Below are 24,583 nucleotides of genomic sequence, written 5' to 3' on the forward strand. Positions count from 1 at the left end.
TTTTGTGTGTTCTCTCCTTCTTTTCCTTGAAATCATGAAGTCTGTCTAATTGGTTGCAACCAGATTGCATCTACTTCTAGATTCTCAACCACGTCAGTCCTTATTAGCGAGGATCAGGCCACCAGTAGATGTGTCCATCTTCTGTGCTGAAAAGCTGTCCTCATTACATTCTAAGACCTTGTTAGACAGTCTGTATTCCATAGCACTGTTTTCACACTAAATGGAGTAACTGAATAATAGGATCACGTAGGGATCTTTCCATGTTCATAACTGCAGAATACAGGCCCTCAAGGAACAGAGTTTGATGGCCCCTGCATTACACAGCATGAAATCCCAAAGTGTAGTGAAATGAGCTCAAGAAAACCTGAACAGGGCCATGTGGCAACCTAGTTGAATTTTAATAAAATTAAGCAAAATCAAACTAAAGGAGATTTCACTTTAGCATTACTATTTGTGTCCTTATCATACCAATCATCACTCACTGTGGCCTTCATTAGTATTAAATATGGGTTTGTAGTATGTTTTTAGCCATATGTGATAAAAAGGCAAGCCAATTCAGTGCTGAAGGTAGCAAAGAACAAATTAAAACAGAGCCCTTGATTTTGAGACAGTGTGGAGGTTGTAATGATCCTGTGTTGTGGGTAGAGTGGGGATACCCACATTCTGCAGCAGTCGCCACAGATTCCATTAATGTTCATTACACACAGATATATATGTATGTTTCAGAATAGAAAGTCTCTCAGTACAGCATTCCAGTGGTTCTCAACTTTGCCCTGGCAATACACCTGACTGGTTTCTTTTTCAGGATATCCATAATAAATATGCATGAGACAGACTTGCACATACGGAATCTCCCACTCTATGCAAATCTATTTCATGTATATTTACCATGGAGATTCTGAAAACCAAACTGGTTAGGTGAGAGCTGCTGCAAAAAGCAGGATTACTGATCCTGTTAAAGGCATCCTCTAACAGACACTTTCATCATCTTGCACACCAACTTTTCTTTAACAGCTAAAGGGCTTTCACATGCCAGTCGGCGATGTCACAATTTACTGTGATAGAGATGGCATCTGCAAATGTTTCCGAATCATTCGCATCCCCCTTACCCCTTGAAGCAGTGTTTCTCAAGCAGTGTGCCTTCAGACCCGATCAGGGGTACCACGGAAAAGTCACCACTGCCTGATGCTCAGATCCAGACCAGCATGTGGGTTCTGCTCTCTGCACTTCACAGCAACAAGAGTCACCCAGAGTGGCTCTTAAACGCATACCTATTTGTTCCTAGCTACAGCATGAGCCATCAAGTTTGGTAGAGCTTAAGCCCTGCTTTGTGCAGGACACACAGCGCACACAGCCTCTTCCCACTCCTGACCTCTCTCCTTACACTCCTTCCAGCCTCTGTCATCTCCAGGCTGAGTACAGACTGTGGACCGAGCACTGGATGGGAGCAGCAGTAAAAGCTCTGGCAGCCACATGCGGCAGCCAAGGTGTATTATGAAGTCATCTGCCAGCAACATACCAACTTCTCCCTTCTCCTGCACTTGAATATAGAAGGAACTGGCCCCACTGTGAGGCGTTCATGTGTGTGTTTGCCCTCTCCCTTTCTTTTAAAATTTGGATGAGAGACTGGTGAGGCTTTCAGTTCTTCCCTTGCCCTTCTTTTGGCTGTATGAATCCTCTCCTTGTCCACACTGCTTGCCCTACGGAGGCTGGTGTGCCACACAACGTTTTTGTTCATGTAGGTGTGACGTGGGGCTTGAAAAGGCTGAGAAGCACGGCCCTAACGAATGCAGTGATAAGAGTACCATCAGAGCCCCTTGTTGGTGTAACTGCAATCTTGCCTCCTTGTGATAGAGGGTCTGCTCAGCTTTACTTTTCCTACATGAAAGGAATGTGTGTAAATCAGTCTTCTGACTGAAGAAAGGTAACTGTGATTGAATGTGACATTCAGGATGAATCCTTTAAGAGGTGGCATGGTTAAACAATAGGATGGGCCTTATCTGATAACAGCAGCTCTTGCTAGAATCACCCTGCATTTATACTCTGCTATAACTGAACATATACAAAAGTGATTTTTAGTTAGTAAGCTATGTAGAAATGACCTGTTAAGTCCTAAGCAGCCTCATGTAAGCAACCAAAAGACATCTTTTTTTTTTTTTTTTTACAGACTTGCTTCCAAAAGCCCAATACCGAGAGGAATGAAAGCAATCCCATATTAGCCGTGACATGATTTAAATAATGCTGAATCTCTTATTTCCAGCAACTTGCCTCGTTTCACAACAAATTCACTTTTTTTTTCTTCCAGATGCGACGGAGGCCCATATTGACTATGATGATAATTTTCCTTATCACAGTACGATGCCAGTTGTTGAACCCAATCAAGATGATGGAGAAGAGGATGCAGAAGAGGAGGAGGGACAAGAAGAGGAAGAAGATGAGCAAGACTTTTCTTTATTGGAAGACACTGGGCTAAAAAGTGACAAGGGGGAAACTCAGGGATATGAATCCACCGAAACGGAAAGTAAAACACCAACTGAGTCTCCAGTATCACTGCTGAGCCAGAAGCACCTCTTCTGGTTTCCTTCAGAAGCTTTCAGTGAGCCTGAATCAGAGAAGGAAACCGACTTTGGCACAAAAGCCCAGTTTTCTAATGGCGACAACCGCATTGGAGCGAAAACAGATTATACCGAACCAGGAACCAAAATGATTTATGAAAATGAGGATTTCCCCCTTGGCCCCTCCACGGTGAATGAAACCAACTCTGCAAAAGATGTCATGGCCGGTACGGACGAGTCCTGGTTAGATGGCTATCCTGTGACTCAAGACTTTGGGCAGGGAGCAGAAAAAACGGATGCTCCGCTGGAAACAGATGAAGATGTCATCCTTACAACCAAGCAACCCTATAATGCTGAGATGGGTAAAGTCCATCCTGCTCCAGCTCTGGACAGAGATTTAACCACCGTCTGGGCTGCCCCAACAAGGATGCTGGACTATGGTGTCAAAGTGGGGCAAGAGCCACTCACCCCCACAAGTGGTCCAGAAAACGTCAGCACCAGTAAAGGAGTGGATGAGGTGATGAGATATCATCCAAGTACACCTCACGGGCTCACAACAGAGGCATCTGCTGCAGCGACAGGTTCTTCCGAGCACACTAAATCGGCACCCACTGCCATCATGCATACCTTCTACACAGTCAGGCCTGTGGATCACATACCACTTCCAACAGAGCCGGAGGAGACAACAACGTATCGGACCCCCTCAGAAACTGAAAGACATACTGTAGGTATCTCAGATAGTTTTACAGATGCATCATCTTTTGAAGGAGCCAGTGAGGGAGATGACCTCACTGGTAGAATCAGAGGGACACTTCTGCCTTCTTCTGAACCTTGTGTGGCAGGTGACTGCCTCAGATCTAGTAATGGCCCAATGATTACTATCATCGTAGTTGTTATATGCTTATTATTGCTAGCAACAATACTAGCTGTGTGGTGCTACAAGAAACGACAGCAGAAAAGCTCCGTCTATCAATTGAATGGCAAAGGTCAAACTAGACACCATCAACAGATTGAAATGCAGAAAGTATAAGCTGTCTTTTTTTTGTTGTTTTTCGGAGACACTAGAAAGACACTGAACTGGGTGGTACAGAATGATTTTTATTTTTAACTTTCACTGCCTGGCCTATTTATGACACTTAAGAAACTGCGTTCAGATTAGAAAGCCTTTTGGAGCTGTCTTTACAAAGTAGAATGTATTTGGTAGCATAAATAGAGACAATTTTTTCATTTTGTTGGCATCGACAAATTATCATCAGACCAAGAACTGCTTTTCGCAAGTGCCAGGACTACTGCAGATCTTCAGTTTTGGTCAGGAATACCAGTAGTTTTTGTTTGCCTATGACCAACAAAGATAGAAAGGTACAAAATCTTCGTTTGGGCAGTTACCCGAGAGATTTTTGAAAGATCTGTGAACCTGTGAAACAGATAAATGAAGATGTTCAATACTTGAGTGCTAATGTATTTTACATTTAGAGAAAAAAAGTAATACTGGCAGAATTGTTTAAAAATAAGGATTTCAAATTATGTAAACTAACCTTTTAGGTACTTAATTGCTTTTTAGTTTCTTCGTAAGATCATATTTTTGTAGCTCACTGGGAAAAGAAATACCTTTTTTGATATAACTAGCCCTTTCACGGAACTAATGCTGCCCAATGCGAATTGAGATAATATTTAAACCAAAAAGCTCCAATGTTTCTGCAAGAGAAATCAAGAGCAAATGAACTTTATGATGCATCCAGTTAGCACATGGACAGCCCTATTTTTTTGCATGAACCAAGATACAAGATAAAATAATCTAGCTAACACCACTGGACGTTATGAAAATTGGAGGGGAGAATCTGGAGAAGCGTGAACAATAATTTCTTGAGTTTTGTTGCGTGCCTGATAAGTGTTAACGATGATGCAGAATTCAACAACAGTGCAAAAATCCCTAATTTTTCTAAGTCCTCATTCAGCACTGCCCTGGGATGTGAATTATTTTTGTTACCAAAACACAACCTTGCCTGCATTAGAAAAAAAATGCAGCAGAGGTAGCATAACAAATGCCCTCTCCAAGGGACAGCCGCCGTGCTCAAATAAAAGCTGTCAGACTGAAACACGGCCAATGTCTGCACGCCAGCAATCAACATGGAGCAGTACAACCCAATGCATGCTTTATGGGACATTTCTTTAGGGGGCTATAAGCATAAGAGAGCAACTGCTTTTGCAGTATTAATATTAGTGTCAGCCAGGGCTCATTTCCACTCTTTTTTTTTTTTACGTTGTCCGCTGAGCTGAATTTATTGAGACCCTGTCGTTTTGAAGACTCATCTTTTGTCACTCTGTGGCACAGTATTAGATACAGGATGTTAATTAGCCAGTATTTAATTGCTGACTCTAGAATCAAGAGTGGATGTATGACCAAGAAAGCGCACAGCTCTTACAGTGGAGCGAACCAAAGCAAGACTCAAGTTAAAGCAAGCTTATCCGTAACAACTGTAACTAAAGGAGCTAGGGATGCATTCGTCTAATGGGCTAATTCCAACACCAATTATTAAGCAAAAAAGGAAGTGCACGCTTAGGGGCCTTTGTTTTCAGTTTTCATTTTATTTTCCCTGGGATCGTAACCATGTTCATTACAACAAAGTAAAAAAAAAAAAACCAGGAGACATCAGTGGGAAAAAAAATGACTCCTCCCCCTCCCCCAATAATTTTCTCCTGTTTTTGTTGGCCCTAATAAACACTGATAAATTCCTGGGGAAAATGAAATAAACGCTGTGCACGCCTCACCAGGAAAATGATGTCTCTCTTACCACCGCTGGGGAGAACCGAGCACAGAGCACAGAGCACTGCAAATGATTCAGCCGGGTGGGGCAGATCCCCCATCTGGGGGGGTTAGGGATCAGCTGTATTTTAGGGGAAACATTTACAGAAACACGAGTGAATCCATGCTGTGCTGGTACATTAGGAAAATGATTCCAGGCCGGGATTTGGAACAAGACCGTTCCAGAAGTAAGAAAATGCCTCTCAGGCTGAGGAGCTGCCTGCACATTTCTATTTCAGGAATTGTGAGTGAAACAAAAAAAATGTGTATGTATCTTCTTAAAGGGCCTTGGTCTTTTAGTTCAAAGGAGTGTAGTGTGGGGCTGGAGAAGAAGTATGATGATCTGTCAGGTCATGTGTCTGCTGAAGCAGCAACGCTGCTCGTGATGCCCCCACGACATGCTACAGCTGGGGGCAGGCCACGGTGACCAGAATCCTTCGGAACGGAAAAGCAACAAGTAGTTTTTAAACCACATCTCTCTTTCCTGCATCACTGGGGAACTACAAACATCCTTTGGGGGAAAAAGAAAAATACACAAATTAGAGAACTGGAGATCCATGCGCAAGATTTAAGACAAAACCTGTTGTAAATGTAGTAACATCATAGCCTCTTTATTCTACGAAATCCTTGGGCTGCTTTGAAAGCTTGCTCAAACCCAAAAAACACAGGGCATGTTCTAATTAGGGTGACCATATAACTCCATGTCATGAGGCGGGGGCAGGCCTCAAGATGTAGTTCTTGTTTCCCTACTGCTGGGTGAGCTCAGTTTTCAAAGTTTCCAGGCCCTTTCTCCGTCATTGAGATCAGAAGGAAAAGCCTTCTTGAGGTTCCCATCACTTAAGTTGGAAACTTGAATATCAGGAGGGACAGCATTTTCGGCAGCTGGGCCAGTCTCCTGGAACTCTCTGCCTGATCCCATGCGCCCTGTGATCTTTCAGAAATCCTTTAAGAAGGCCTTAAAATCTTTTCTGTGTAGAGAGGCTTTTACAGTCCCTTAAACCAAGAAGCCATTTGTTTTCTATTTGGGCAGAGCGCCTTTAGTTTACGTATTGTTTTCAGTATGTATTTTTTTGAATGTGTTTGTTTTCTGATGTTAGCTGCTTTGAACCTCGGCGATGTAAGCGGGTTATAGATTTCAATAGATTGAAATTAAGAAGACCCAAGACTACATGCCTGCAATGAGAATAAAATCAGGACATAGCTCCCCATTGACATGGAGCAATGTGGTCACCATAAAAAAAAAAAATCACAGACTCTGTTTTCACAATTGTGCATGTTGTCTTCTTTTTCTTTCTTTGTTTTTTTGTTTAAGGAGCAAAATGTACATAGAAAACGTGTTTCAGAAAATCCTAAAACCTTTGGCTGTCTAACACAGTGAATGTATTCCACACTTTCAGAGGGTCCCTGCAGTGCACACAGCTCAAAGCACATCAGCCAGATGTATGAAGCATTTCCCACGGAGTCCTTAGCACATCTGGCTAAAAATCAGAAATAGCCTTTGGAACATCTGGCCCAGAGCAATTAAAACAAATGCTGTAAAACAGCAAGTTTAGGGCTAAAGGTATTTTGGCGCTCCAGTCTTAATTATTTTGCTACTGGCTAATTAATATTTAACACTGCCTTAGCACATATAAAAAAAACTCCTAAGATTTACAGTTCCCAAAATAGCTCTTATGCTTTTTACTTTATATGAAAATAGGTCTTTTATTAATGATTTTGGATATTGCCTTAAATTTGATTCACATAGGCCTTCATTTTTATAATTTTCCTTGCATTTCATGGGCATAGTTTTCTCACTTTCCAGCACTTTTTCTATGCCAGATGAGTCAACGATGTAACATTTTCCAACACTGCCGAGCCGTCTCCGAAACTACTTCTCCCTGTGCATGCGGGAGGGATGGGGGCAGTGACCTTGTTTCGGGCAGCTCGATAGGGATATGATTTACCCAGGGTCTAGAAGCTCAGTAGGTCAGCCCCGTGGCTCAGTATATGCAGTGCTGTGTGAGAGGAGGGTAGGAGATTTCGGTTTGGACCCAGCAGGGGGGTACAAGCAACCTACTTGATCCTGGGAGTGAGGGGGTAGAGGGGAAAGGAGGCTGCCACTCCTGCAGGTCAAGGAGGAGGCAAGGAGCGAAAGGCTTGGAGGCGATGCCCCTTCGGCCCAATGAGGGTACTTGTCTGGGCCTGCTTTCAGGGGAGCAGAAAGAATATAAAGAGGGCAGGGAAGCAGGGGGGAGAAAACTCGTCACAGCTGAGAAACCTACTCAATTCAGTTAATCATGCTTTGGGTGCACCTTTGAAAATGGACCTCCCCATGTCTTTGTGGGGTCTGATTGCTGGCATTTCAATCATTGGGGCTGCTACTACTTAAAATATTTTAAAAAACATATGAAAGAAGAAAAAAACAAAGGCACAGAAGAGTGAAGGAACAGTAGGGATGCATTACCCAGGAAGGTGCCACTTGGCCTAATCAGAAAGGCAGAACTGTGCGGCTCCACTCCTCACCTCTGCAAGAAGGACACACAAAGCACCTACGCTTTCTGCACCGCCTGGCACATTAAACGTTCAAGGAGTTACATCGCCACCACCACCGCAATATGCAAAAGGAAAGAGAAAACAGCAACTCGTGCTAGCTTAAAGCATTAGGAATGTTAAAGAACTGTAAAAAAAAAAAAAAAATTAAAAGAAAAAACACCGATTGAGCAGCATGAAGGAATACAGCCTTAATCCTGGAAGCCAGCGAGTGCCATGGTGGGATGAGAAGTGTACAAATTTGTAAATAATTTGCTTTTCCTCGATTATACTGACCTGCATGCTCTGAAAATCATTTCAGATCCCACCATCACTTAAGTGTTACTTAGGAGTCACAGTTTTAAATACAGAAATTTGTGACTTCAGCGCCGGCTTAAACCCACGGTGAATGTTACTTGGCACACTGCCATTTAAAGCCTGGGTGGACGTGAATGGGTGGTTGGATGGATTATATAAAAAAAAAAAAAAAATCTGTGACCGTTTTAACTTTCTTTTTACCGTGTGGTTGCACAGGATGCGGCTCTGGGATTTGTCGCGAGTGGGCTCAGTCCGGCTGGGCTCTTTCAACCAGTGTCAGACAGAGCTACACTAAGCTAAACACAGCAAGAGGCCGAGCACATCGCATGTCACAGTAGGCTAACTGTGGACCTTACAGGAAATGTAAAAACTAACAGAATGTGTTATGAAATAAAAAGGCAAAAATAAAATTTAAAAAGCCAAGAAATACAAGCGAAAATGGACGTGTTTTTGTTCACATAGAGTAGGACGCTAATGTAAAAAAAGCAGGCTTTGACTCTGGCCCTTTGAGCAATGCTTACAAGATATCGCAATTTAAATTTAAGTTATCATCTAAAGTGTTAACCGGCTATTTCCCCCAGACTCTGATACTTTTCCGTTAAATGTTTGCTGTGGTTGGTTCTCAAATCAGCCTTCAGAGCAGATAATAAGACGTGCTCCAGTGCGTTAAGTGCTGTCATTAACGTTTACCACTGGGGCTCCCTTCTTGCAGACCAGGCTGACCGAGTCCCAGTTTTACTCAATGGCATGTATGAACTCACACCTACTAGCCTGTGCAGCATGTAACGCGGTAAGAGCAGAACTGCACCCGCCCATCTTCAAATAAAGCAAAAAAAAAAATGCAGCCATTCAACTGCAATAGATGAAGCTAGCTACGTAGGGGGCCAATTCGCTTGCATGCCCCAAGCTGGTGTCCATCTCATGTACAGGAGAGGAACGCATGCGCTGCCACAGAAGTCAGAATGTGCCTCCCGTTCCTCAGGGGCAGACTCCCATCTCCGTTTCACAGACTTCTCCTCCGTGGGGGGGGGGGGGGGTGCTAAAAAAATACAATTACAGACATACCTTAGCCATGAGGCTCAGGGCCTGACATTCCAGGTCGTCGCAGGGCAGTCTTGTTCTTAAGAAACATTTCTTTCATCGCTGCTCGGTGCAAGGACCAGCTAATGTGCGCAAGGGGGCCAGCTGACCGTCCTCTTAGGGTTGGGTCTTAGACTACCAGTGCTCCCCCTGGGTGGGGAGGGGGGTGAGGTTATCCAAGACTAAAATAATAGAGGGTAATTCCAAGTAGGCCCGTGAGGTGCAAGGGATTGTGGGTAGTTTTGTACTCGCGTACCTTCTGGCAGATTTTCAATGGGAAACTACCGGGTGCTGCTTTGCTCTAGGAAATCCATGGCAAGGTATGCACATACGGCGTTGCCCATGGACTCTGCATCTGCTATTTCTGTGGGGTAGGGAAGCGGGGGGTACACAGTGCTCATGCATTCTGACAAAATTTTTTTTTTAAAGTGCATCCCTCTTTACTTCCCCAGAAAGCTTTAAACCAGCTAACAGGATGGGCCTTGTGAACATCCCCATGTACTTTTAGGCCTTCTGAGAGCTGGTCATTCCACCTTATAGTTATTCCACAAATGCTTATAGTTATTCCACAATGAGACTTATAAAGGCAAAATTTACTGTAATAATAGCCCAGCAACCATCATAGTGCACAGGGTTCCAGACTGTATGTCTGGTAACCTATAAGAGCTTATGCTTCTTTGTGCTAGGAGATATAATCATCAGTTGCTTAGGGCTATGTCTCTCTATTTCTCGTAAAGCTGATTACTTGAATAGCTTATTTAGAAGTGATACTTAGCTTGACAGTAGGTGATTGAGTGCTGCGGAGACAGCTTTCTCAAAAAACAAGCTGCCGCAAAGTTCCGCTGGTTGCCGCGATGGACTTGCGTGTGGAAAGGGTTCCTCACAGGTCCGCGAATGCAATCGCGATCTCTTCAAAGTCCTGTTTCTAGTTCCCTTTCAGGCAGGAATTGAATCGCACACCGTCTGGACACCCATGATTATATCTCCTAGCACAGAGAAGCAGAAGCTCTTATAGGTTACCAGACATACATTCTGGAACCCTGTGCACTATGATGGTTGGAACCCTGTGCACTATGATGGTTGCTGGGCTATTATTACAGTAAATTTTGCCTTTATAAGTCTCATTTGTGAGAAATCTTTACATGTATATATTATTTTTTCTTTTCTCACATCAAGAGGTTTTTTTTTTCTGATTTAGTATAGTTATTCCACTACATCACTTTGAAAACTGCCATGTAAATGTTTTGGATAAAACTTTCAAATAAAATCACAAGTTACTCAACAGAAATACATTCCCTATACATGAATCAATGCTGGATTCAGGCTGAAAAAGGATAAACAGAAAAGATAATCCATTCACCACGGCAGATTCTCATACGTGAGAGAGTGAGAAAGAGAGCTTGGCTTAGGCTTTGGCTCTCTTATTAAGCAGTTATGTTTAATCTGTTTTTTTTTTTTTTCCTTTGTATTTCTCTTCAATGCTCTGTACTGGGTCACTCAGTGTGGAGTCAGTGGGGGTGGTGGTGGAACGGCTCTGTTCTGAAATGACCGGGCAAGCGACCAGGCCGCTGCGATGAACGATTATAGTTGTGGATTTCTTCTCACTGCCCCGCTACAAGCTGCATCAAGGCTCAATGTTCAAACATTACAAAATGAGAATGTTTTCTTTGGCTTCCCTACCACTTGTCCCCAAAGATTCATTATTAATTTTTTTTTTAAATTTCAAAAGAAAATAGCTTTGCTTTATGGCTCACATTAGTACCTTAGAGTGTACTTCCAGTGCTGCTGGCGAATTCTTTGCCCTTGCTGGGATCCATCATAAACACTCGGGCTGTTTGCAATCAACAGATTCCGGCCTAGCTGCAGCCTTTCTGCTTGCGCAGTAGTCAGTTCTGCATGGTTTAGAAAGGTTACTGCTTTTATGGTTTTAAACTGAAGCAGCTATATATATATTGCCCTTTTATGATGGCAAATATATTTACCCACACGCTGTCCTCCCCCACCCCGCCCACCCCCAAAAAAAATTTAATAAAACAGGCAGGAAGAAGTGCTGGCAGGCAAGATTGTAGAATTTCTGCTGTGTTATTTAACAAGAAACCAGTAATAAAAATAAGCAATCTATAATACATTACAATAAAAAGGAAATACTTTTTCTGCAGCCTGCACAATAAATAGGCATCTTAAGCATCGCTGTACGAAACAATTTATTAATACGTGGCAGACAGGATCTGCCTCTCTCTTTCTCTCATAGGCACTGAAATGGACGTTATGTGAGCTAGAACTGTTCTTCCTTTAGGTCCTTTTTCGTTGGCATGGTTGGGGGTGGGGGAAGGGGATGGGCAGCGAGGCACTGGCTGCTCCTGCAGGCTGTAAACTCTGCAGCAGAAAATTCAGCCGGCATCACTATATGGGAGTGGCTCAGAATAGGCTCTGGGAGGAGGCCTTGGGCCAAGCGCTCCCTTCACTGCCTCGATGAAGGGGCTCTGGAGCAAGCTCTGCCACGGTCGCTCGGCCCTTGCCACGATACCCATCACTGCAGAAACCAAGTCCGCACAGGCCCTGACTCATGAAACAGGCTTTCCCGCCGGCAAAGTCAGAAAATGGGATACGAGGGGTGAGGTGGGGAAGGAGGGAAGGGATGTTTTCTAAAAATTAGGCCTCACTACTAAGGTGGAGGGGGAGGAGGAGGAGTACCTGGAAAATAAAATAAGGACATGACCAACCATATCATGACTGCTTGAGGGCAGCAGAAAAAGAAATTAAAAGTCCACCCCCTGTAAACGGTGAGGTTGTTGGTTATAAAAAGGTGAACCAGAATAGATGATGAGATCAGTGCGGCGGGGCGCCAGTCTCTTACACAGAAGACAAAGATCCATGTAGCATGGGCTGCCGGAAAGTTCCAGGAGGGGCTTGGAAACCTCCCCACCCCTTCTCCCCAAGTTGCCACCACGCAACGGGTGACATGCTAGAAGAAGAATTTTGGAGAGCTTTCCTCGCTTTTGTTAGGTTAGTCTTTTCTTTTTTTTTGTCATCTCGGTTAGCTGCGGCCTTCCATCTCCAGGAGTTCGTCCAGATATTCCACCACTTCTCCCTGGCAAGGCAGAAAAAAAAGCAGAATGCAGGTTAGCTCTGCAGCCAGTCGCTGTGAGAAAAAGTTACTGCACGCCCTGGATGGGAACCGACGGTATTCACAAAGCTGGAGGCTAGAACACTCTGTGAAGAGCGCAGCTGCCAGAGAGGTTCCCAGAAACCCTCAACATCCCAGGTGGTGCTGGACGTACTGACTCACCTAGTTAGTGCCCTGTAGTTTTACTGGAGGCCAATCTTCAAAACTGGAAATGGACTAGTTCCAATTGTCGTCATTCCTGATTCAAAGGATACTGACTACATTCCCAGCCTGTCCCAGGGCCTACAAACAGATTGCAGGGCTCCTTGGAGGGCTACTGCCTTTTGTTTACAAATTCAGGAGATATGCAAAAATTAACCCATGAGTGAAACCTCCATAAAACAAAATCTGAACTCCTTGATCCCACCCCCTGAGCCAGACCAAAGACCATTTTTGTTGAATGAGAAAACAAGCTGGGCCTAATATTTCTAGATATTCACCCACTCAAATGGCTCAGGAATTCTGCAGATTAAAAGCCCAGCGGACTTAAAACTGAGGCAGTAAGGTGGTAGTGCAAAGGAAAGCTACTTCTAGGCAGTAAATTGATGAGTTGCTTTAAACTTCTAACCACCATTTATTTAAAAATAAAACAAAAAAAAAAACAACTAATTCTGCAGCCCTGCATGGATAGCTCTGGGGCAGGTCAGGAAAAACCTTTGCAACTAAATCCCAAGCTTTCCTTGTCAAAGCTGCCCACGATGCAACAAGCTTTTCCGAGCACCTCTGCTAACTGGAGACAGCACCCGATGCCTCCAGCTGAACCCCTGGGCACTGCAATGGGTAAGCACACAGCGCTGCTGTGGATGCCCATCAACACCGGAAGGGACTGGGGGAAACCAAAGAAACCTGAAGCAAGAGGAGTGGCAGAGCAGGTGTGGCAGAACCAGATCTTGCCTCTCCAATCCCTGAATTGTCCCTCTCCACCACCACTCGTGCTTCACGAAAACACCACCACTATCAAGCTTCTCATTTTGCTGCAGCTCCCACATGCATGCACTGTCCCCCCTTAACTGCATGTTCCGACACAAAGAGAACATTTTTACTCCCTTTGATCGATGTCATTCTTTTTTTTTTTTTTTTTACCGGCACTAACTATAGTTTTGATGTAGGGGATCAGAAGTACATAGCTCAGTGGGGAACCTACACGATAATTACGTAAAGACTGTAGGCCAATTTACTGTTTTCTAAAATGTGAGGACCCACTCACGGCAGTGCAGAAGGAACAGACAGAAGTACAAGGGCAGGGTACAGCAGCAAAAGAGCTCCTGGCCATTACCCAGTCACATCTGAAGAAGGGTCCATGCAGTCAAAGATCCTGAATGACGTCAACATCGTTTAAATGCTTGCATTAGTCCAATAAAAGGCGTCACAGCCTAGAAAGAATTCAGGCTGCCACCTCTCACTTAAAGCGGTGCTGGTGGTCATCCTCCAAGTGGTAAACAGCAACCGTTTGGGAGCAGGAGGAGGAGAAGGTGGTGGCGGCGGCAGCAGACAGATTTTATACCGCAGACCTGTGAAAGAATTCCATCCTCATTGGTACAGAAAGCACCCGAGGGCCCCGATTTTAGGAGGGAGCCTGGTGACAGCGTGGAAATGCCCGGCCTGAAGACCGCTGGCCAGGTTACAGGAAGGCAGCTGCACCCTCCTCTATCAGAAACATTTGAAGGGAGGAAGTTAATGAAGGTCTCCCCAGAGCTGACAGCTTGGCATCCCAGTGTAATTTACACCCCGGCGTCAGGTTGTCATCCTTTTGTCCGGAATGCAGGACTAAAACAAGCAGCTTTCTCCGCCCCTAAGGGCAGCAAATACTTTTCTGCTGATAATACCGGAGCGCCCTCGTATTGGCGCGTCTCCCAACAGGACCACGTGGGCCTGCGCATCCCAGGAAAGTGAAAGTGAGGCACAGTTTTGGGGGGGGGGTTGTGGGTTTCAGATTATTCAGGTACAGAGAAGGGCAACCAAAATGATAAAGGGGATGGAACAGCTCCCCTATGAGGAAAGGCTGAACAGGTTAGGGCTGTTCAGCTTGGAGAAGAGACGGCTGAGGGGGGATATCATAGAGGTCTTTAAGATCATGAGAGGTCTTGAACGAGTAGATGTGACTCGGCTATTTACACTTTCGAATAATAGAAGGACTAGGGGGCATTCCATGAAGTTAGCAAGTAGCACATTTAAGACTAATCGGAGAAAATTCTTTTTCACTCAACGCACAATAAAGCTCTGGAATTTGTTGCCAGAGGATGTGGTTAGTGCAGTTAGTGTAGCTGGGTTCAAAAAAGGTTTGGATAAGTTCTTGGAGGAGAAGTCCATTAACGGCTATTAATCAAGTTTACTTAGGGAATAGTCACTGCTATTAATTGCATCAGTAGCATGGGATCTTCTAGGTGTTTGGGTAATTGCCAGGTTCTTGTGGCCTGGTTTGGCCTCTGTTGGAAACAGGATGCTGGGCTTGATGGACCCTTGGTCTGACCCAGCATGGCAATTTCTTATGTTCTTATGTTCTTATGTAAAGCCACTGTGTGCCTCTGAAAAAGAAATCCACTCCCAGCTGCCAGACCTCTGCCCCCCTTCTGTCTCTTTATCCTCTCTTACAGTCTGGACCAGTGGGATTGAACTTGGTGGACCCTGCTCAGCAGAGGACTCTGTTCTCTAAAATGGGTCTTTACAGAGGGATGGGCAACTCACTTGGTCCCTGTTAACCTGCAATTCATTTAGAAAAATGCCAATTTGTTTTAAAGCAATTAAACCCATCAGGGGTGATGAACACCTGCAATTTTGTTACCAGTATATGTTCACCTGTTGTCTTCATCAGCTTAAATCAGTTTTGTTTCCTTCTATATAACAAAATATTGGTTAAAATAAAATGACTTTCTGAACAGTCCAGTTAATGCTGCTTTCATATGCAGAAAGGGCCATCCTAATTCACAGCTGGGACTTGATAAGGAACTGCCTTTTTTGTAATCATCTACAATCAGACAGTGTGAGGTTTTCAGTGCTCCGTGTCGATGGCCAACTTCATTCTTGACCTTTGTCCTCTGTCCACAAATACAGGCAGACTCCGTGCATTCCTTGTGTAACTTGTAACTGGACAATTACTGGGAATAAACTTAGTAACTGGTGGGCAGGAAATTCCTCAGTGCCTGCTCCTCGGGCCTGCTGGGAGTAGGGTGCTGCAGAAGTAGCCCTCACAGCCCTCTCCCCCCCCCCCTGTAGGGAGGGAATCCCAGCCATCACACCACACACCAGTGCATTTGGGACTGAGGACTGCCATGGCAAAAAACTAGGCTGAATGGAACAGGGTTAAACACTGAGGGGAAATCCCACATATCCACAAAGGGTCAGGGTGCCATAGCCCCAGAAAAGGCCTGTTCCGACTGAACTGGAAGCTCAAAGGGAGGAGGAAACTGCCAGGGCCAAAAAAAGGGGGAAAATCAGCCAATCCTTTTGCTGTTACTCCAAGTCACGTTTGGCATTGCTGTTTGTTACTCTCTCGTCTGACCTCATGTCTGGACCGCCTCGCTGTAGTGCATGAAATGGGTACCCCACCTCACCCCCCCCCCCCCCCATCTCGTCTCCTTTTAGCTCAGCAGGGCACAGGGGCATTGAGGAACCAATGTGATTAAGTTCAAGGTTGAGGGGAAGACTGTTGCTGCTGCTGCTGGCTACCGAGCAAGAATTCAGGGGTTTGGGTCCCAGAAGGGACTTTTCTTTTAGCCTTTGGGCCACTGAGGGAACCTGTGTTTATCTCAAGGTAGTTGGACCTGGGTAATGTGGAGCCTGAGTACACTACAGAAATCACTCTGCAAGTGCAGGAGTGGGTGTGCACAGGGCTGGTGCATGGGTATTAGGCACCCTAGGCAAACCTTACAGCCTGGCACACTCTCCCCCCACCTCCCCATACACAATTTTAAATTACATGAAAAATGACATTCTGAGGTAAAATTAATATACAAGTTGTTGTGATAATTTCATGCACTGTTGTGATGCCAACAAGAAAACTTTGCATCTTGGAATTCATATGGCATCATACCTATTGTGATATGTTTTGGCATGGTCCTCCCGTATCAACACAGTACTATCTGCCAACACTCAAAGAATAACAACCCTACCTATGAAAAAGAATACAATAATATTACACCAGAATCTAAAATATCAATACACCTCCTATCAGGAAAACAGAACAGGCCAAGCTAAAACTACTACAGATCCCTACAGAGAAACCACATGCTAAAAGAATGCTTCATCTCAGTCTTTGCATGCAGAACACAAACCCTCACCAAATACAGAATAAAGCCACATAAAGTATAAATAGAAATATGCAGACAAAAACCTGAACTGTAAAACATATCACGCCAGACTCTATACAGTGTAACAATGGAAAAACAAAAATGTCACCATTCCTCATGAAACAAATCACTAAAATCAAGATATATAAATCATTAATCATAATTATAAAATCATACAAATAAAATAATTTCAAAACAGCTGATGAATAGAATATCCAATAATTAAAGATTCATGCAAATTTTGAAAGCTTTACCAAACACGAATAAAATATTTAAAAACAGCAGACATATCACATACTACCCAATAATTAAAATGGTAGTCAATCAAGAAAAATGAACTTAAAAAGCCACCTTTACTTATCCTCTCCAGCAGTTATCCTACTCCTTTCCCTTGCAGGCCACACCAGAAGTAGCAGTAGCTGCTGAAGCTGTCCTCATGGTGCTCTTCCTTAGAGACCACAACCAGTCTCTCTCTCTCTCTCACACACATACAAGCACACACACATGCACACACCAGTCATCTCCCTGATCAGTCTTTCTCACACATACATATGTCACCTCTCTGGCCAGTCTCTATCAATCATACAATGCTCTCGCTCTCTCTTACACACAGGCTTTTAATTACACACATGCTCTATTTCACTTACACACAAGCTCTCAATCACACACAAGTTCTACCTCACAAACAGGCTCAATCTCACACATGCCCCCTCTCTCTCACAGCCACAGCCAGCCAAAAACATGCTCCATCTTTCTCTTGCACATACACATTGACACACACAAGCATCCTCCCTGACTCACATATACACCACACACATACAGATGTACTCCCCCCGTCTCACATTCATGCCACACAGACACAGAAGCACCCTCCCTGCCTCACATAAACACCACTCACTCACAGCAGCACCTTCCCTGTCTCACACCACACACACACAGAAGCACCCTCCCTCACACCACACAGACAAAGAAGCACCCTCCCTGTCTCAAATACACACCACACACACAGAAGCACCCTCCCTGTCTCACACACACAGAAGCACCCTCCCTGTCTCACACACACACCACACAGAAGAACCCTCCCTGCCTCACATACATGCCACACACACACAGAAGCACCCTCCCTGTCTCACATACATGCCACACAGACACAGAAGCACCTTCCCTGCCTCACATACACACCTCACACACACAGAAGCAGCCTCCCTGCCTCACATACACACCTTACACACAAAGAAGCACCCTCCCTGTCTCACATACACATTACATTCTCACAGAAGCACCTTCCCTGTCTCACACTACACACACACACATAGAAGCACTCTCCCTGTCTCACACTACACACAGACACAGAAGCACCCTCCCTGTCTCACACATACACCACACAGAAGAACCCTCCCTGCCTCACATACATGCCACACACACACAGAAGCACCCTCCCTGTCTCACATACATGCCACACAGACACAGAAGCACCTTCCCTGCCTCACATACACACCTCACACACACAGAAGCAGCCTCCCTGCCTCACATACACACCTTACACACAAAGAAGCACCCTCCCTGTCTCACATACACATTACATTCTCACAGAAGCACCTTCCCTGTCTCACACTACACACACACACATAGAAGCCCCCTCCCTGTCTCACACCACACAAAAGCACCCTCCCTGTCTCACATACACACCTCACACACACAGAAGCACCCTCCCTGTCTCACATACACATTACATTCTCACAGAAGCACCTTCCCTGTCTCACACACACACACACATCCACACAGAAGCCCCTTCCCTGTCTCACATACACATTACATTCTCACAGAAGCACCTTCCCTGTCTCACACCACACACACAGAAGCCCCCTCCCTGTCTCACACCATACACACACACACACACAGAAGCACCCTCCCTGTCTCACACTACACACACACACAGAAGCACCCTCCCTGTCTCACATACACATTACATTCTCACAAGCACCCTCCCTGCCTCACATACACACACACAGAAGCACCTTCCCTGTCTCACACCACACAGAAGCACCTTCCCTGTCTCACACCACACACACACACAGACACAGAAGCACCTGCCCTGTCTCACACTACACACACAGACACAGAAGCACCTTCCCTGTCTCACACCACACAGAAGCCCCCTCCCTGTCTCACACCACACAGACACAGAAGCCCCTCCCTGTCTCACATCATACAGACACAGAAGCACCCTCCCTGCCTCAATACATGCCACACACACAGAAGCACCCTCCCTGCCTCACATACACATCACACACACACAGAAGCACCCTCCCTGCCTCACATACACACCACACACACACAGAAGCACCCTCCCTGCTTCACATACACACCACACACACATACAGAAGCATCCTCCATGCCTCACATACACACAGAAGCACCTTCCCTGCCCCACATACATACCACACACATAGAAGCATCCTCCCTGCCTCACATACACACCTCACACACAGAAGCACCCTCCCTGTCTCACATACACATTACATTTTCACAGAAGCACCTTCCCTGTCTCACACCACACACACACAGAAGCCCCCTCCCTGTCTCACACCACACAGACACAGAAGCACCCTCCCTGCCTCACATACACACACAGAAGCACCTTCCCTGTCTCACACCACACACACACACACAGAAGCACCCTCCCTGTCTCACATACACACCACACAGACACAGAAACACCCTTCCCATCTCAAATACACACACCCACACACAAAGGCCCCCAGCTGAACAGCTCATCTTTGGCCCGCCGGCCTTGTCTCCGACAGCGATGGTCTTCTTTTCTTCGGCCCCCGCCGGCCTGGCCTCCGGCAGCGGCTGTCAGCACCGGTCTTCTTTTCTTCGGCCCCCGCTGGCCTGGTCTCCGGCAGCGGCTGGCAGCGCCGGTCTTCATTTATTTGGCCCTCGCCGGCCTGGTCTCCGGCGGCGGCTAGCAGTGACAGTCATCTTTTCTACGGCCCCGCCGGCTGCGAGTAGTACGCGACACACCGGTTGAGAATCGCTGGCGTAAGTCCTGCAGCTACCACCAGTGTCGGGAATCGGGGCAACATTTTTTCACAATTCTAAGCAGGTCTAATGGAAGAAGTAGGTGGCTGCTGGGTCTCCCCTAAACCTGTGGCACCCTAAGCAATCACCTAGTTCACCTAGTGCTTCCACTGGTCCTGGGTGTGGGCTTGGAGGCAGTCTGAGACTGAAGCCAGAGAGTGAGACAGTGCTGAAAATAAAGACATCTTTCATATGGCATTACTAGAGAAATGGAGGCCCAGTAAATTCTTCAGGGTAGCCTGAAGAATTCAGTTTCTTCCAGAGTAAGGACATGATTCATAAAGGTCTTTCCTCATAGACAAAGAATGGGGAAAAAAAAATGAATCGGCCCCTGAATCCCTCAAACATAAGAGACTTTTTCATTAACTACTGAGTCAAAGGATCAGCTCAAACCACCAATATTTAGAAATGCTCAGTGTAGGTTTCCTTCTTGCTGTGATCACAGCCTACTTTTGGATCTGAATCTGAAGGATACTGGCTCCAAGCTGAAGACTCTATCACTGAGCTGAAGTAGCTGTTAATAAGCCCTCATCTATTTTAAACTGTACACCCATTTCCCACCCTTTATCCCTTCACCCTATTGTTTTCCCTCCATGCTCTAGAGGAAAGCAGTTTTCCAAACAACGCCCACTGCACGTTCCGTCTTGGTTCGGGTTCAGGATCCCACTGCTGCCACCCTTTCAACTTTATCCAGTCACATTTTTTAAAAGAAGTAACTCGCAACAACATGGGTTTACACAGAGCTAGCAAAATTGAAAGTGGAGAAAGCTTCGAGGCTGGGTGGAGCTCAGAGTAGTTCTGGCAGGTTCACTGACAGATTTGTTCAATCAGTCTTTGGAGATGGGCGTGGTTCCAGAAGACTGGAGAAGGGCTGATGTAATCCCTCTTCATAAAAGTGGTAATAGGGAGAAGGATGGAAAATACAGGCCTGTTAGTCTGACCTCAGTGGTGAGTAAATTAATGGATAGGATAGGGAAGTATCTTGAATTGAGCAGATTGTAGGAATTGAGGCAGCATAGTTTAACCAGCAGGAAATCATGACTAACAAATCTGATCAATTTCTTTGAAGGGGTGACAAGAGAATTACATTGGGGCATGCAAAGGATGTTGGACACTTGAATTTTAATAAAGCTTTTGACATTGTCCCACATAGGAGACTCAAAAATAAAATGACCAGCCTAAGGAGAGGCCCTAAGGTGGCTGACTTGATCAGAAACTGGTTGAACGGCAAACAGTGGTGGTAACTGGAGTTCACTCTGAAGAAAGAAATGTGATCAGTGGAGTGCCTCAGTAAACTGTCCTGGGTTTTGTTTTGTTCAATATTTTTGTGAGTGATATTGCAGCAGGGTTAGTGGACAAAATATGCAAGAGTGGACACTCCGGAGGGAATAAACAGAATAAGGAGTGATCTAAGAAGGTGGTTGAGTACCTAGTAGTTAAGATTCAAATATAAAGACATGCATTTGGAGGTGGAGAAATCCAAGGAGGCAATCATTATCCAGTGATCTTAAGGAGTGAAACAGGGCAGTGTCAGAGCCACAGAAATGCTGGGATGCACAGGAAGAGGCATAACTAGCAGAACAAAGGAAGCAGTTATGCCTCTGTTCAGTTTATTAGTGAGACCTCGCTTAGAGTATTGTGCCTAATTCTGGAAGCCTGACTCTGAAAGGATGTTGGCAGAATACAGGCTCTGGAGAAAGGCACAGGGTCTGGAACAAAAACCATAGCAGAGGAGACTTAAGGACTTCATCAGAGAGGAGGAGAGGACAGATCGGAGGGTGGTGAGAGAGACAAATACCTGAAAGTTATAAAGCAGGCACGAGATGCAAACATTTTCTGTGGCAAAGAAATTTTAAAACAAGTCAAGACACAAGGCTCAAAGAGAGTTGACTCGGGAATAAGGTTAAAAAAAACCAAAAAACTTCTTCGCAGAAAGAGTGGCGAAGGATAGGACAGCCACCCAGTGGAAGCAAACGCAGTTAACAGTGACCAAGAGGAACACGGGAAAAGCACAGAATATCCTTAACAATGAAAGGAAGCCAAGAGTTTAACTTGAGTTCTGGGACACTGCACAAGGAAGCAAACTGAGCAGACAAGAGGGGGCCTTTTATCTGCCATCGCCTTCCGTTTCTAAAACTCTGCACGAAAACGGTTGCAGAATAATAGTTTTAACAAGCCACTTTTTTTCGTGCACAGTGATTCAACAATGGCAGCCGATGTTGTTCTCCATGCTGCCTGCTGCCCAAACCTGAAGCAGCACAGCAGGTCATAAATAACGCTCTTCATGTGCAGTAAGTCAATCTTTTTACCAAATTTGTCCAGTAAGCAGCTGCAAATACTCCCCGCTCACTGTTAGCCAGTCAGGGGAGCAGAAAAGAAATGTTCCCATATCTTTGTGGAGACACAGTAAGAAAAGCAAATAACAGAGTTCATGTTTATTGTACGGACATATGTCAAAGACATCAGTACACAACAAAACACAGCATGTTCTAAGTATCAAAGTAGACTCAACAAGGCGACTGCACTACTTTATCCACATCTCGGGTGGACTTGTTAAAGCATATCTGTCCGTACCAGCCCAGCCTCCTCGGTGGCAGCGCTGCCCACTTGTTGGGCCTTACATCTTTGCTAACTATGGGTGCCACAAGGATGAAGGTTAAATATGTCAAAATGGGGAAAGGGTCTTCCCTCCAAGAGCAGAACTGATATGTTCAGGTTCTGGAATAATCAAGCATTGTCATTATGTGAGACAGCTCGAGAACCCTAAAAGTTTCCCCCTATTGGTGAAAAGAGGGAAAAATAAAGGGGCCTGGTGGGGCGGGGGACGGGGGGGGGGGACACGACTAGCTTGAAGGGAAGAAAAGATATACTTGGATTGTAAAGGAAATGAGATGTTATGATTATCATGAAACCTCATTAATACTGGCCATTAATTAACTGGTAACGCAAACGAACAGAAATGATGTAAGGGAAGCATGACAGTTATGTAAGAGTGAATGCTGAAAGAAGGAGACCCCTGAAGAAAGAGACCAATGGAATGCTCCTATGATGAATGGAACCAGAAGGTGGCGCTGTTGTTGCTGTAGGTTAAGGAGATGAACATAATGAGCCATGTGTGGCCACTGCAGTGAGCTGGGCATGTTTAATAAGGTAGTCGGAGACAAAAAGCGTAACAGAATAGGCTAAAAACCCTGAAGATGCTACAATAAGTGTGATTTGACATATATTGAGTTTGAACTGATGATTCAAAAAATTGTGTGTTAAGTGAACAAGTGCCGAAACAACCAGAGCCAAGTGTGCACCTCTATTCTTTACTGGAAAGCATCCGCAGCCCGAGATCTGGGCAGCAACACCTTCCTCACCCAAAGACGCTAAACTGGGGTAAGTGGGGGGAGCATACTGCCACACGGAAGGTCCCTGGTTTGATTTCCTCAGTTGGGTCTTTTTCGCCCTGGGTTGGCCAGTACGGCAGATACGGTGGAGGCAGCGTTCAAAGCTTCTGAGGGGGAGGAAGGAGTTCCTGATCATTGCTTAAGGGTGCCACCTAGTGGTTGGATTCAGGATTGCAGCAGTTCAGGAACATCCCTAGTGCATGGCTTCCAGCCCAGGAATGTCACTGCAATGACCAGACCAGGTATACTGCAGGGGAAGGGGGGTGTGATATAAAATGGAGGGGGAGGGAAAAAGCATGCCTTTCTCCACCCCCTACCACCACCCAAAACAAAATCAATGGGGTGTTCAGAAACAAGCCCCTTTTTTTTTTTTTTATCAGATTACAGTTTTATTCTCAGCAGCAGGCTGCATGAATCCCTGCGGGAATCCCTGCTCTCGGCACCTGATGTGGTCACAGATCTCACTACACAGTCACCCCAGCATGCAGAAAACCAGAAGGGAGGGTTTTAGTTAGGGAGAAGCACATTCTTTCAGCCTCACCCGCTGGCAAATTATCCTAATGTCGAAGCCCGCACTACTAGAAATCTTACAGGCCAAAACCCTGACCAGCCTGATAAAAGGCATGACAACATCCAGACCCGTGCCGGAGAACGCTGCCATTCAAATACAGTATTTCTCACCATGCAAGTGCCACTGAGGCTAGCTTAGACCTCTTGTTCACCGAGGAGGAACACATCGGCCAGAGGGGCTTATGAAACAAAAATATAATGCACTTTAAAAATGTAACCCCTGCTCCCAAAACCCATTGACATCTATAGTGTCCAGCACCCCCCCTCCCTCCCTTTTGACAGGAAGAAGGAAGGCTCTTCTGGAAAGAGGTACCCTTTAAATTACAGAGAAACCCTGCAGCATGCGAACAGATGAAGAGACAGTAATTACTAGGTCCTGCTATGGAAATGCCACTGCCTACCATTACACACAACTCGGTGCAGTCACTGGCCTCCCCCCTCCCCCAGCTCTGATTTTAAACTGGAAAGGGATTAAAGAAAAAAGGAAAAGGGCATACGCTGCCCGGGATATTAATTGTAAGCACATATGCATTACAAACACGAGGTGGGGGGAGGGAATCTGAAACTAGTCATTTAGGAAAGCTTTACAGCATGACAGGGAGCGCCTTACAGTGCACAAAATTACAGGGTGGTAGGAAAACTGTCACACCGACCAGTTTCACAGATGGCTGAAGCTGGACCTGCAATGAGGGCGCAGGCAGGGTGAGGGGAGAACAGCACGCCCGCCCCGCTCCCGGGCACCGTCGGATGTGGAGGCCTTCCACAAATATACCCGACGGCGGGGAGCACAGCCCTCTTTTTCCAGAGTCCTTTAAAAA

At 45.4% G+C, this 24,583-nt stretch overlaps 2 protein-coding genes across 2 annotated transcripts in view; one reads left to right on the forward strand and one right to left on the reverse strand.

Moving 5' to 3' along the window:
• SUSD5 (sushi domain containing 5) overlaps positions 1-8,101 on the forward strand; it is a 368,081-nt gene extending 359,980 nt beyond the window's left edge. The window contains exon 8 of the mRNA XM_029587083.1: positions 2,306-8,101. Within this exon, the coding sequence (XP_029442943.1) occupies positions 2,306-3,585 (1,280 nt within the window). The 3' untranslated portion in view covers positions 3,586-8,101. The remainder of the gene's footprint in view (positions 1-2,305) is intronic.
• Positions 8,102-11,452: 3,351 nt separating this feature from the next.
• Positions 11,453-24,583, reverse strand: part of CRTAP (cartilage associated protein) — a 56,206-nt gene continuing 43,075 nt past the window's right edge. The window contains exon 7 of the mRNA XM_029589649.1: positions 11,453-12,358. Within this exon, the coding sequence (XP_029445509.1) occupies positions 12,305-12,358 (54 nt within the window). The 3' untranslated portion in view covers positions 11,453-12,304. The remainder of the gene's footprint in view (positions 12,359-24,583) is intronic.

The sequence above is a fragment of the Rhinatrema bivittatum genome, chromosome 2 (genome assembly GCF_901001135.1).
Source record: "Rhinatrema bivittatum chromosome 2, aRhiBiv1.1, whole genome shotgun sequence".
In the NCBI taxonomy this organism is placed as follows: Eukaryota; Metazoa; Chordata; class Amphibia; order Gymnophiona; family Rhinatrematidae; genus Rhinatrema; species Rhinatrema bivittatum.